The sequence below is a fragment of the Lissotriton vulgaris genome, chromosome 8 (genome assembly GCF_964263255.1).
Source record: "Lissotriton vulgaris chromosome 8, aLisVul1.2, whole genome shotgun sequence".
Taxonomy (NCBI): domain Eukaryota; kingdom Metazoa; phylum Chordata; class Amphibia; order Caudata; family Salamandridae; genus Lissotriton; species Lissotriton vulgaris.
Window position 1 is genome coordinate 1576328347 of NC_141696.1, and position 14502 is coordinate 1576342848.

The window sequence follows — 14502 nt, forward strand, 5'->3', positions numbered from 1 at the left end:
GAAAAATTGTTTAGTATTCCCAACACAGGAATATCAGAAAACATCGTAATAACATTGTTTAATAACTACAAATCCCATGAGATCAACATTAGGCAGTCCTTTTTTAGTGTCCATAAATCCCAATATAAGGCGTCCAACCAACGAACTCCTCCTCTTTCTTCGTGGCGAGTCTGGCCAAAGTCTCAAGCATCTCGTTTCGCACCATCATTCCCTGGCGAAAAAAGAACAGCGTGAGCTAAGCCATACCCGCTAAGCATGAAGGCAAATCAACAAAGCAGAGCATCAAGTCAATCGATATGCAATCCAAGAAAACAGTAACCATACTGCAAATCGGAAAACGGATTACTTACTCCAGTACGGGCGGGATCTCCGCAGGAGGTATGTGTGGGATAATCCTCGCCTCCGTGTCCTTAATAGAATTGAAACTTACCGTTACTAAGCTAGGCAAATTTCGATTCTATGTCAGGCTTCAGATTATGCTTGTTTAAAGCTTGTCCACCACCAAACTAGCAATATCCACCACTGGCTTAAAATAGAACCTGTTGAAGGTGGAATCCGAAGACCAATCCGCAGCGCGCATGAGGTCTTCTAAACGTGCCCCAAGGGCAAATGCTTTAGAGGCCATGGCCCCTCTTGCTGAGTGAGCTCCGAACTGCCTCGTATCAATACCAGCTTCCTGCATCACCCAACGTACCCACCGGGCTATAGTGGGGGAAGAGACAGCCTTGTGCGGTTTGCGCAGCGCAATCAGTAACTGCCGTTCGCCCGGAGGGCGAAGTTCCGTTGTGACATCCTCATAGGTCTTCAAACACTGTACCACACACAACTTAGGGGCATCTGCAAATGCCGGATAGGAAATAGACCTCGTAGCCGATTTCGTGCGTCGGCCCACGGTAAAGGTCACCCCATCCGGGGAGAACGCTCTCGCAGTGACATCAAGGGCACGCACGTCAGACACCCTGCGACAAGACACTAAGCACAGGAGCATCGCCAGTTTAGCTGACAGTTCCTTTAAGGAAAGATATTTGTTAGGCTGCCAGGAAAGAAAAAGGTTCAACACCACGTTGACATCCCACAGGACGGAATACCGTGGCTCCGGCGGTAAAGCCAGACGCACTCCCCGAAGGAGCCTGCATACCAGGGGATGTTCCCCGACCGCCACTCCATCCAGCTGCACATGAGCCGCAGATATGGCAGAGCGTATCGTATTAATCGTCCGGTATGCTAAGCCGGCGGTAGAGAGTTCTGCAAGGAAATTCAGGATAGGAACGAGGCATGCGACCATGGGATCCAAATCCCGTCGAAGACACCAACGAACCCACCTGGTCCAAGCCGATCTATACCTCTTGGCAGTGCTGCCTGCCCAGGCCTTGGACAAAAAGTGCTGAGCTGAGTTCGAAAGGCCAGGGAGCGACCAACGTCGCCTGAAAGCCTCCATGCCATGAGGCGGAGAGAACCCTGGAGGAGATGGTGAGGGACCCCGTCTGGATTGAGGAGAAGACGAGGAAGCCGGGGGAGTAGGATTGGAGAATCCCAGGAAAGTTCCAGCAGAACTAGAAACCACACTTGCGACCTCCACACGGGCGTCACCATCACCACGTCCGCCATCTGACGGCGAATCTGGGCCGCTGCCCGTACTATCATGGAGAAAGGCGGGAAGGCAAACGGCCGTTCCTGACTCCAGTCTTGGAGGAACGCATCCGTCGCCTCCGCCGAGGGGTCCGGTCTCCAGCTGAAAAACCTCGGGAGCTGGAAGTCCAGACGGGACGCAAACAGGTCTATGGAAAACGGTCCCCAGCATGCCGCCAGCCAGCGGAACACTTGAACATCCAGCTTCCACAGGCTGGAGTCCCGAAGATATCTCGAGTGCCAATCTGCCACCTGATTGGCCCGACCCGGCAGGTATTCTGCCGTAACCGAGACTTGATGGGCAAGACAATAATCCCAAAAGTCTTTCGCCAGGTCCGCAAGGGCTCTTGATCGCGGACCCCCTAAGTGGTTCACATACCGAACCGCTGAGACGTTGTCCATCCGCAGAAGGACGCATGACTTCACAGAGTCCCTCGTCCAGCAACGGACGGCGAACGAACCTGCTAGAAGTTCCAAGCAGTTGATGTGAAGTCGCTGTTCGTCGGACGACCAAGCGCCGCCTGTGGAGAAATCCCCGCAGCGGGCGCCCCAGCCAGACCTGCTGGCGTCGGACTCGATCACCAAGTCCGGAACGGACCCGAAAATCGCGCGGGCGTTCCACGCCTCCATGTGGGCGAGCCACCAAGACATTTCCTCTTTGACCTCCACCGACAGGGGAATCAAGTGGTCGTAGGAGAGCCCTCTGCGCAAATGATGCGCTTTCAAACGCTGAAGCGCCCGATAGTGAAGAGGGCCTGGGAATATCGCCTGAATGGACGATGAGAGGAGGCCTACTACTCCGGCCACGTGCCGGAGGGAGGTGTGCGATTTTGAGATAGTTTGCCGAAGCACATGCTTGATTTTGGCCATCTTTCCGGACGGCAAACTGAGAGTCGATTTCACTGAGTCCACCACAAAGCCCAGGAACACCATCTGCTGGGCGGGGGTGAAAACCGACTTCTCCCTGTTGACAATAAACCCCAGACCTTGTAACAGGGAGACTGTCTGAGACAGATGAGCTGCCAACTTGCTCGGGTCCTGGCCCAACAGCAAGTTGTCGTCCAGATAGACGATCAGCCGAATCCCCTGACTCCGCAGGGTTTCGATGGCCGGGTGCAGAGTTTTTGTAAAGCACCAAGGGGCCGAGGAAAGACCGAACGGAAGGGCCTTGAACTCGAACACCATGTCTTTCCAGCAAAACTGAAGGAAACGACGATGCAGGGGGTAAATCGGAACCACCAGATACGCATCCTTGAGGTCCAGATGGACCATCCAGTCGTTCGGGAGCAAAACGTCCCTCAAAAGATGGATGCCCTCCATCTTGAAGTGGTTGTACACCACCCAGCCATTGAACTCCCTGAGGTTGATGACTGGACGTCTGCCCCCGTCCACCTTTTCCACGAGAAAAATATTGCTCAGGAAACCCCGGGGGTGGCGCGTTGTTCGACAAATAGCCCCCTTGCGCAGCAGCGCCGAGACTTCTTCGTCGATCAAGAGCGCGTCCGATTGAGAGAACGTTATGGGCCGAGGAGGCTCTACCTGGCGCGGCTGGTCGTAAAACTCTATGCGTAACCCCCGCACGGTCTGAAGGACCCATGCGTCCGCTGTAATAGCCTCCCACGCCTGGGGGAAACACGCCAACCTCCCCCCAATAACCACCTGATCCGCAGGGATAACACTCACCGTGTGAATTGTTGCCGCCGGAGTCGTTCCGGAAGTTTCCGCGTCCTCTGAAACGCTGACCTCGGGTGGGGTAAAAGTTGTTGTAATTCGCGGAGGAGTTGAAGCCCCCTCTGCCGGAGCCATGCCCCTTTCCGGGCTGTTGCTGACCACCACGGCCGGTCGTGAGGCCCCTACCACGACCAGCCCCCCGGGAAAAACGCTGGTGGAAGACCCGCTTGATGGTTGACTGGGCCTTATCCAGGGAGGTGAAGGTGGAAACAAACTTCCCCAGTTCTTTTATGAATGGCTCGCCAAAGAGCCCTCCTTGGGCAACAGCGCCAGCTTCCGACGAAGCCAAATCGCCCAACTTGGGATCCAGTTTTATCAGCAGCGACCGACGCCGTTCGGTCGAAAGGGCACAGTTGGCATTCCCCAGGAAGATAACAGCCCGCTGCGCCCAGCTGGACAGTACTTCCGGGCAAATGGCGCTGCCCGACACCTTGGCTTCCTCGGCCATATCGAGGATCTTGGTGAGGGGGCCAATGGTGTCCAAGAGCTTGTCCTGGCAGGAGCGCCAGGAACGGTCGATCCCCTTCCGGGGGTCCTTCACGAACTTCGCCATGAAGGTGGCCATTTTCTCATCGAGCTCCGGCGTCATGGCCATCTTCCCATCCAAAGTCGGGCGGGGACATTCACCCCTCAAACAGCTGCGCGCCTCCTTCTCCAAGGGCTTCCGGAGGCGGCCCGCTACAAATTGCGCCACCTTGTCACCAGGCGCCCAAGCGGCCGACCGCGGGTGCATGATTTCGTCCGGGTCCAGCATGCCTGAAGTGTCTTTGGGCAACTCCGTCGAATTGGACGCCGGTCGCCATGACCGCACGGAGTCGTCATCGTCGTCCGTATCCGCGGGGGAAACACCCCCCGGGGAGGCCGGGACAACGTCCGCCGGCGTTGAAGGGGTCTGAGGCGGAGGCGCCTCGGAGGCCGACCCGGATGCCTTAGCCAGGAAAGCGTCGCGTAGGCGCTCGAAGGCGTCCTTGTCCACACCTTGTGAACCACTGGGACCCGCGTCCCCACGTGGCTTTTTGGCCGCCGGAGGCCGGCAAGGATCGTTGGCGGGTGACCCCCCTAGGGCCGGTGCCAACTTGGCACATTCTTCGACAATGCGGGCTGCAAGTCTGTCCTCCATAGGCCCAACGATTTCCTGCACGCACCGGTAAATCGACTGGTCCACAGCCGCATAGAACTCGTCGTCTTGGAGGTACTGGTGTGACTCCTCCTCCTCGACATAGTACCCCTCAGCCATGGCGTCCACCACACAGTAGAGAATAAATTGGAAGCTGAGGGTTCCGATGGCGTACACAGACAGCCACGTGTGGGCCAACCAAAGGTTAGCAAGGGTTGTAGGCCGGTGGAACCGGGCAATCAAAGAGGCAGCACCAGCCTTCACAGCGCGCCGACCCTCTCTCCAGAGACCGGGTCTCACCGCCTCCCAGCGCGCTCGAGCGGGGAACACCCCAGCGGAAGCTGATGTAGGAAAAGGTGCTGAAAAATCGCCCGCAGGCTTCAACGTGGTTACAACCACCAGTACAGACCCCACCGGGGCGTTCAATCACAGGACAGTACAACCCAAGAGGGCGTCCGGGTTAGGCGGCAGCGGGGCACCTGCGATGTCGACTCCCCAGCGCGGCTCCAATCGGCGAGACGGAAGCTGCGCGTGGGCAGGCGAGACGCAATGGCGCCCTCTAGCGGTGAACTCAACACCGCGGAATACACGGGGACATCGCGTAAGGGGCGAAGGCGTCCCCGCGATGGAAGGGGCTCTGGAAGGGAAAAAAAACCCACAGACCCCCCAAAGCAACAGTCAATTCTAATAGAATATGAGAAAAAACACAAAATGTGCAAGAGAGAGAGAATAGCACTGAACTGGCTGCGAAGCAGCGAAGAAAGAGGAGGAGTTTGTTGGTTGGACGCCTTATATTGGGATTTATGGACACTAAAAAAGGACTGCCTAATGTGGATCTCATGGGATTTGTAGTTATTAAACAATGTTATTACGATGTTTTCTGATATTCCTGTGTTGGGAATACTAAACAATTTTTCAAGTTTTGATGCTTTTCTGGCTGCTGTGCGATGTTATGTTAATAAACAGCGAAGAGAGAAAAGCATAATCTGAAGCCTCCGGTCCTGACATAGAATCCAACAAGAAAGTTTTGAAATCCATATCTTCAGAAAGGAGAGAAAGATGTTCTTTAACTGCAGATCAGGTGTAATAATGTAACCATTGCTTGCCTAACTTTCCGACACTATTGGTGATAACCTGCCCTGAATATTGTGACTGCATGTATCGGGGGTCTGGTCTGACAGCTTTAAAACCCTTGGAGGAGTTTAAAGAACACATTCATTACAATCATTAATATCAACTGGCCACACTAACCACCCTCCTGAACCTGAAATTGAAGAATCAAATAAATCATTTTGCGCCATGCTATTGAGCTGTTCTTAGGTAAAATTTGCAAGATTTTGCCAATTGCCAAAACTTGCATTTGAGGGAAAGGTAGGGTCATTGCCTTAATTTTGGCCAAACATAGGCAGGTAGTTTGCTTCACAGTTTTGTTCAGAAAATCATTTGTCTAGGGATCAGACAAGCTCTAAATAAAGCAGCACAGCCCTGAACTTTCCAGTTTCATGTTCCCCAAACCGATTTCAAATCAATTTTTTCCTTCCAATAGTCATAGTCTTTTATGGCCAACTGGGAAATAAATGATTCTGAATAGATTAATTTTGATTGGGTCAGCATATTTGTTTTCGTTGCGGAAGGGGTACGTTTATAATAATAGTAAGAAACGGGGTCTAAAGGATTGGAGCCTGAAAAATATGCAAACATTTTAAAGTACGTTTTTGAACTACCCATGAGTGGAGCCAGGCAGTATTCCCACTGTGTGTAATTGAAAATGTACGTGGAATACTAGCTGTATGTAAATAGTGATAACAAAACATTTCACCATAATTAGCAGAATTTAAATATATATATTCAGTTTCAAATACTTTTATAAGATTCTAGTTCAGAAAGCATGCACTTGATAGTTTCTGCATTCCATTCATCCGAAAAGGAACCAGGAGTAATAATCTCGCCCTTAGCCTCCCTAAATACACAAGGTATCTGCAGAGTTTCTGTAGGACCAAAAATATCAAAGGGGACCTTATCCCAAACCATTTAATCAGAGCCAGGAAGTGCAGAAATGTTCACTAGGGACAGGTTTCGTCACACTTTACGTGAAGAAGAATTAGGCTTCAGTACCTCAGCTACCAGTTCTGCAGCAGAGCATTCTGGAAGGTAATGTCCATTTAAAAGCAAGAATTTAACTGTAACTAATCCAATCCAAAGGAATAAGAAAAATAGTGAAATTGAAATCCAAAGATAGGACCGTGGAGGAATTAATGAGTCTGTTTCAGCCAAAGAAGAAATGCACGTTTGCCATGCAGTCAGCCACAGTGCTACACGTTCCAGGACAATCCCAGCAGAAGTGCTCCTCTGCTCAATGTAATCGCGTTCTATATTCCTAGCCTTGTACTGAGTGTACAAGTAACATGATAATAAAGCTTACTAAGAAATAAACTGCATGTAAAATAACTTCTCTGCATAATAGTGTGTAAATGTAAATCATGTAAAAAGTCACCATTAGACACTGATGTAAAGCTAAAACGTGAAACTAAAATAGAGACTGAGCGCGGGGCCTCTTTGTTCCACGCAACATTCTGAATACTCCTGTCACCTTTGACACCAGAAATATTCTTGAATAAATTCCCCCTTTTTGCTGAGATTTGGGGACTCTGTCTATAGCTCCTTTCATGACGATAGTATGAAGTGAAGACTTCCTGGCTGTCAACTTCAGAGGGTCTTGTGGTATTGGTGTAAGAACGGTCCTTGTAGATGGAGAGGAGCGTATCCTAGAAGTAATTTTAGGCAAGAGTTCTGTATCCATATACTTGCTCATTGGATGGCATGACATCATCTTCATCAGCTGTGGAAGAGTTTATTGCTATTTACTACCTATATCCTAAGACTCCTACCTTGTGAATAAACCTGATCTTGTATCACCTTACTACTGGCTACCCTGCATCTTCATTTACTACAATTCCAATTTATCTGTGACAGAGTTTTTGGTTTTAGCTGAGGATAAAGCTTCCCATAAAACTGATTACGTTCTCCTCAAAATCTTCATGTAGATGCCTCCTGGATCTTTTCCTTTGTGGAGCTGGCGTTCTAGAAGCAGACCCAGAGGACTCGGAACTAGGGAGCTCAAGATATCTGGCCTTTTTAGCGTGTTTCCCCATTTTGCTAAGTTTATAAATCCAAAAATGATGGCAGAAAACCGAAGACACCAGTTACCGGTCATCATGCTCTTTAAATACAGAAACAAGTGTAATGATCCGGAAATAATGTAGTGGGCATGCATGGATAGCCGCATGCCCGACTTTTAAGACCGAAAATACGAGGAAAAACCTAAGTAAGATAAACTTACCATCTCTAAGATGTGAGAGGTCCCAGGAGCCCAGATTTCCCCCAGGGCCTACTGCGTCACACCCCCTTACTCACCTGTGCCCAACACAGGGGAGTCTAAGAGCAGTGATGGTGGGGTTACGAGTCCAGCAAAGTCCCTGTCCTCCTTCCTTGTCCCAGTCAAAGGCAAGAACAAAATAATAGAATGAATTGTAGGTAGGTATAATATTTATTGACCTCTACAGTGATGGGCGGGCTATTATAGCACCTACTCCCTCCTCCTAATTTTCCCCCTGTTTTGAGGTGGCCTACCCCCAATATTTGGTGACTGAGACTAGGACGTTTGGATAAAAAGGGTTTAGTGCCTTTATTTGTACAGAACAGGTTAAAAATGATGACCCACGTACATCAAACACAATTTCTACAAAATCCATGATCTGGCACCACAGGACCAAACCGTTTCCCAGAGAATATTTCCTTGAAACATGTCTGATGGAACCCCTCCTTATCGCCCGATTAGCAAGGTTTTCTGGCCCCATAAAAATAGGCAGCAACCTTAAAATAAAAGTAAACAATAGAGACCCTAGCGCATGCACTAGTTTCCTATGAGCCAACGTAACATTTAATCTTAAAGATTTGCACAGCATAATCTTAAAATGAACTCTGTGAATTTGAGAACATTTTCGCGTGTGATTACAGGTAGCTTTGAAGCAATGCCAGAGACAGTATGAATTCCATACCGGCACACTATTTGCATTTCTAATTCACCCCTTCCAACCAAAGCTGAGTTTACAAATGTCACATTGTGAAACCCTACACCTTTACAAAATATCTTGCTTAAAGCAATCGGAATTATTAAGTAGTATTAGTGTGAAAGAGTTCTGTGCATCAACATGTTACATAGTGCTATACTTTCTCCCCCTCCTTCCTCATGGTCTCCCAGTTTGTCCCCAAGTCTGTCAAGCAAAGTGGCGCATTTCTCCAGTTGCCCGTTGAAACCTGTATGGTCACACTTGCATCTCTGCTGTATGCTGCAACACAGCAGTATGTCGTACGGTTCCTACTAATTCAGTAAGACTGTGTGTTTGGGCAACATAAGCATCAAAACTATGGGGAATACGTCCACTCATACCATCAGAACATGTTGACCTGGTTCCTAGCTAGCTCATAGTGTGCCACCTGGACCCCAAACCCTCACAGGGTACCTGATAGTGGTTGCACCTCAGAACATTACGGCAGCCCCCGATATCATAAGGATGTGCTTTTTCACGTGGGACAAACACGAAAATGATAGCAACATATATCGAAGGAGATCGTGTATACCCGCATAGTGGCTTCGTTTATGAAGTACTGTATCAAGATTACAGACATTGTGCCATATATCGTCCACAATTTTTCATGCCTATAAGACATCGAATATAAAATATATATATATATATATTTTTAAAGTGGCCACGCCTATATACCCTCATACCCGGATAACTAACTTCGTGCCATATATTATTTCCATCTTTCTATGCCTATAACTACATATACAAAAAATCTTCTACAGTGGCAATTATGGACCATTCTAGGATGATCATGGATACCAACTTTTAAACATATCGTTGCCCCTAAAGTCCATCAATATATGGAGTTTTATTCCATCCTGTGCTGTCAATATAAACTATGGTTTCTTTTAAGAATACAGTCCACATCCACCAAATTTCAGAGCAATAGACGGTTACCTGATGAAGGCAGCAATGCTGAAACGCGCGTAATCTACATCTACCGCATTGCCTCCATCAACTCCACGTCTATCGTATATTATCTTTGGAATCAATTTATTTATGTGAATTTTGTTATTGGCATTCTGTGAGATGAACAAACTTTTTTTAAATAATGAAAAAATGATAATTTAAAACAATAACAAGTCGTATTGAATAATAAAATGAAATATATTTTTCCAGACTTATTAGTGTATATATATATATTGCTATTTATATTAGTGGTTACTTTCTACAGAGAGACTTAGAATAGGTTTTGTCAATTGTTTGATCTAAACTAGCTATAGACCTTTATTTAATGCACCACAGAACATGACAACCTTAATTCCCCCAAGGAAATCGTAGAAACCGATCTACCATTTCATTATTAAATCATGCATGCCCAAAGAGACTCACAAGAAATACACAAATTGGCATTTCAAACATTTATTGGACAGGGCTCGATAAATCTGAAAAATGGTACTAGTCCTGCAGGTCTAGTACCTTGAAAAAATCTCCTCGACCTAACAGTAACCTAATTGACCTCCGTCTCTGAAAGCGGAGCAAATGTGACAAGATAACAAGATTTAAAGGCATCTTTATTGCTCATTAGGTTAGTGAGCAATAAAAAGTCCTTTAAATCTTGTTATCTTGTTACATTTGCTCAGTTTTCAAAGACGGAGGACAAAAGTTAGTATATTTTCCTACTCGTCCTAAAAATAGCTCGACCTCAAAAAACGTACCTCTCAAATACGAGCGGTCGAGTGGATTTGTCGAGCCCTGTTGAAGCAATTTGATTCTTGTTTAAAATACATGCACTGCAATGATTAGTAGAAGAAGCAGAACATTGTAATCAGCATTACAAGACAAGTGAAAAAGATAAATCAACCATTTTAATTATTGAACTTATTATAGGAATACATATAGTTGTACTCCTACCTATTACTACATATCCTTAAGAGCATAGGGTGTATGCGGTTCTGCAAGATACCTTGGAGTGGCGTAACTTCCCATTTATCTGTGTGTGCATTTCATCCTGAAGCCAGTCTGGTGTAGAACAGGCCACCGTCCCTCGAAGGATAGTGGTGCAAATCAGCGGGGCTAAAATTCAGATGCGGGTGACCTTGACAATCCATGGAAATGCTCCTCTGCGGAGCCAGATTATAAAATAAAAACTGGACCCATTCTTCACAGTTCCTTAGTTCAGATCTGGCTGTTGTTGTTGACCAATTCCGAGTTGTATCCGAACAGACAATAATATGCAAAGGCAGTTACCGCAGTGTACTTGGTCCATGGATAAAATGTAACAGGGTAGAATAATGTGCCTACGAAGAAATTTATTTCTATGCAAAACACTTTGAGTACACTGTCGCATACTAGCACACAAGTAACATATGTTAAGACGTCGCCTAAAAAGATATCAACTTAAAACTTGACCATGTAAAAATCGGAGCATTTGTGCATGGGCCTTAATAACCTCACAACAAGTGCAAGTTTGGAGAGCCAGAAACACAACTTGTAAACACAACTAATGCAGTGGAAAGGTGTACCTGGATTGCGTGGCTGCAAAGTGGCCTCATTCCATGCATACCTCTTTTGGCCCACATGCTATGGGACTTACAGCTTTACCTACACAACCTTGAGTATAGGCTCCAACGATTCAGCATATGAAGTGCTGTTAGCTAATCCTTTACTGGCTGTCGGTGTCATTTTCACATGGCATGGAGCAGATTGGCAATAATGGTGGAAAAGAAGCGGAGCAACCAGTTAGCAAAGTAGCCTGAATGCTTTTGCACAATTCCTGTGTGTAAATACTCAGATACTTCAGACCAACAACTCCCTTCTGCGATTTTTCTCAATTTTGGGGCACGTTTTGCACATGTGTTGGTTAATTCAGCAATCTCTAATGAGCACAGTCCAATAGGAACCACCATCCCACGTCTCCTCCAGATAGAAATGCAAGCAACCACAGGGCAGTTGAATTAGTGAGTTATAGCTTAAGCCGTGTAGCAGAGTGAGCATGGGACCCAAGTCTGGGCCTGCCCCTCGCATTTGGGGCATCACATTGAGAAAAACATACATTTCAATGTTTTTTTCACTGCTTGCCAACTTTTTCTCCGGTGCCTCATTAACGAAAACCTCTGCTGCTTCTTCGACCAAGAGATCGCGCAGCTCCTGGTTCAACATCACATCCAATGTTGTCATTACCAAACTCCAGTCCACCACAAACATACAGTTTTCGATCAGTGTGGTATTTGTGGTGCCCAACGTATTAATTAATGGTAGGGTTTTCTTTTTTGAATTTATATTTTCTTCATTTCGTAAACATTGGCCACATCATATCAACAATGACCACGTTTCCACATGAAGATGTCCAGCACAACTCCACATCCATGCAACACATCGAATGTCCTTCCAATCTAAAGTTGTACCTCGTTACAGCAAGCCTCCGCTCTTGTTCCTCTCGTGAGTAGCTCAGGCGGGCTGGCCATCCGGGAGGTACACCATGCTTCGGGACGTCCTCAATGGTGGGTCGAGATCTTTCTCCTGTACGGTGTACCCAGTGTGCCCCAGGCTGAATGTCTTCAGGGTCCCTGTCATCAGTTTGCACCATGGTGAGCCGAATCTCCCCGGTCAATAAGCATTCCCAGGCATACCGAAACCACAGTTCTACAGAGGGACCACTAGGCTGAGTCCAGTAAATCCGTATTCTACATTTCACCAGCAGCAACACAAATGCCACACACTAATATGACAAAATTGTCTTCTTGTTCTTGACTGCCTGGTAAATCTCAACCCATTTCACTTCTTTACAAGTGCTCTCACTTTGTAATATTTTTGTTGCGTAAGTTTCCATTATTTCAGTAATTCTCTTTCTCATGTCCCAAACATGGGGAGACCCACTTCATGATTACATCGCTCTCTGTTTCCTTTCTGAGCCTCCACTAGTCCTCCTTTTAGTCCCATTTCGAGCAGTACAGCCGAAGTATAAAAAATTAACTAATTCTCTCATAGCTTCTTCCCATCTGGCACTTATTGGGTCTGTTCAATCTTACGAATTCCGAACAATTTGCTTGGTTAGAAACCGTGCCGGTAGATGTTCTTCACACACCTGAAAATGATCGGCCATCCTCACAGACCAACACATTCTTTTCTGCGCTTATAGCCCTACAGTGAAATCCACTGGGATTGGAAATGCAGTGCAGAGTATTCATGATGCCACGTGGGATAGAGTAGAAGAGGTATCGCGGAATGTAGTAGGAGCAATCTGTTCAGGAAACTCCCGACACCAAACCTTTCATAAAGGTATCAATTAGGTTTACAATTGATTATATCTTGCGAGGGGATGCCCTCGAAAGTGGTCCCTGGTCTGGGGGCCCTGGAATCGCTACCGAGGAGAAATTTGTACGCCACCCAGAAATGCTGTTCTAGAGGACCCCCCCCCTCCCTGTGAAGTTCCCTTTCAATTGTATATATTGATTATCCTGTGACCCCCCCTGATGTAGAATCTGCAACTTTGAACGAACCTCTGTAATGTGTCTCTTTGCTGGTGTTTTATTTCAATAAAAAGAATTGTATAAAAAGTTTACAATTGTATTACGAATGGCCAAAACGTGTGTAGTGTTGGGATATCCTAGGGATCCATCTGAATTGTATCTTTATTGTCAAAACCTTCATGTTTGTTTGACCTGTTCCAGTCAGTGCTTTAAAGTAGACTAGGGGACGTGAAGTACCTAAATACAATCCTAAAAAAGGAGGCAAGAGAACTCTGTGCTGAATGTTGGGGATATAGTGAGAGACAAGAGGGGGTGCACTGACTGATTCTGTGGGAGAGGTAGTGCAGATGCACTAAAAGACAATAAGGGTTGGGGTGAGTATTATAGGACATGGAGTTAGAGGAATTAAGGGATGGAGTGGTGAGTATTGGAGATGTAATGAGAACTCTGGGGAGTGCACTGAATAATGCAGTGAGCCATCCAGTTGAGTGCGGAGGAATGCCACAGGGTCACTCAGGGGTGTAGTAAGCTGATATTGGGGGATGCACATTTGGTGGGCAGGGGTTCGTGGAGAGCGCACTAAAGACCCTTTAGGACAGGGCTTCTAAAAGCCCGCAAGTTTTACCAAGGATTCAGTGTCTCACCGACTTGCAGTGTGTTTAGTTGATGGCAGGTGACTCTTATAATCCTGGAAATACCACAATGTAAATTTGCTTTTTTTTCAGATTCTCCAGCTGGATGCGTGGAGCTTTAGAGCTGTTCATCCCACCATCTCACTCTGTACAAAATCAGGACGCCCCAAGAAGGAGCCCACAAAAAGTAAGGACAACTGACTGTGGGGGAACTGTCTTGAAGGGTGGGAGTACTGGGAGAAAGCTGTTGAGATCACATTGGCAAAAATGTGAGTTTCACGAGCAAGGAAAATTCAGGTGCAATTTGCAGTATGGTCTTTTGCTTGCGTGCTAATACGAGTTGGAGTGTGTCATTGAGTTTATTCATTGAGTTACAGTGAATGACGCTAAGGGCTTTATAGTATGTAGCACTTCATCCTTGAGCGTTACATGTTTACGTGTAGCTCACAACTAAAAGGAATCTTAGGCTGCAAAAAGCAGAAGAGCACAGAGCACCACATTATCCAATGGAGGGAAACAAGATTTAAAGATTCAAGATACCGACAATGGCAATTCTCAGACCGAATTATCCATAATTTTACTGTCTACTTAAAAAGCACAAGTCAGATGGAAAGAGAGAATTGTCACTATGAATATGTACTATGATCTAATTTTACATTTTTCACAAATGTATCCAGATAAAATGGACTAGAATCATAAAATGCAGGTGGCCCACACACCCATTGGCTTAAACATAACCCTCTTATAGATGAGAGGCGATTGTTATCAGTTTTCTTCAGATTTAAAAGAAGCTGAGCAGCAACATCCGTCACGCTTTGGATCCTGTGGACATC

General features: G+C 46.7%; 1 protein-coding gene across 1 annotated transcript in view; it reads left to right on the forward strand.

Moving 5' to 3' along the window:
• Positions 1–14502, forward strand: part of NDUFV3 (NADH:ubiquinone oxidoreductase subunit V3) — a 49979-nt gene that overhangs the window by 2136 nt on the left and 33341 nt on the right. Inside the window, exon 2 of the mRNA XM_086935871.1 lies at positions 13763–13856. Within this exon, the coding sequence (XP_086791997.1) occupies positions 13763–13856 (94 nt within the window). The remainder of the gene's footprint in view (positions 1–13762; positions 13857–14502) is intronic.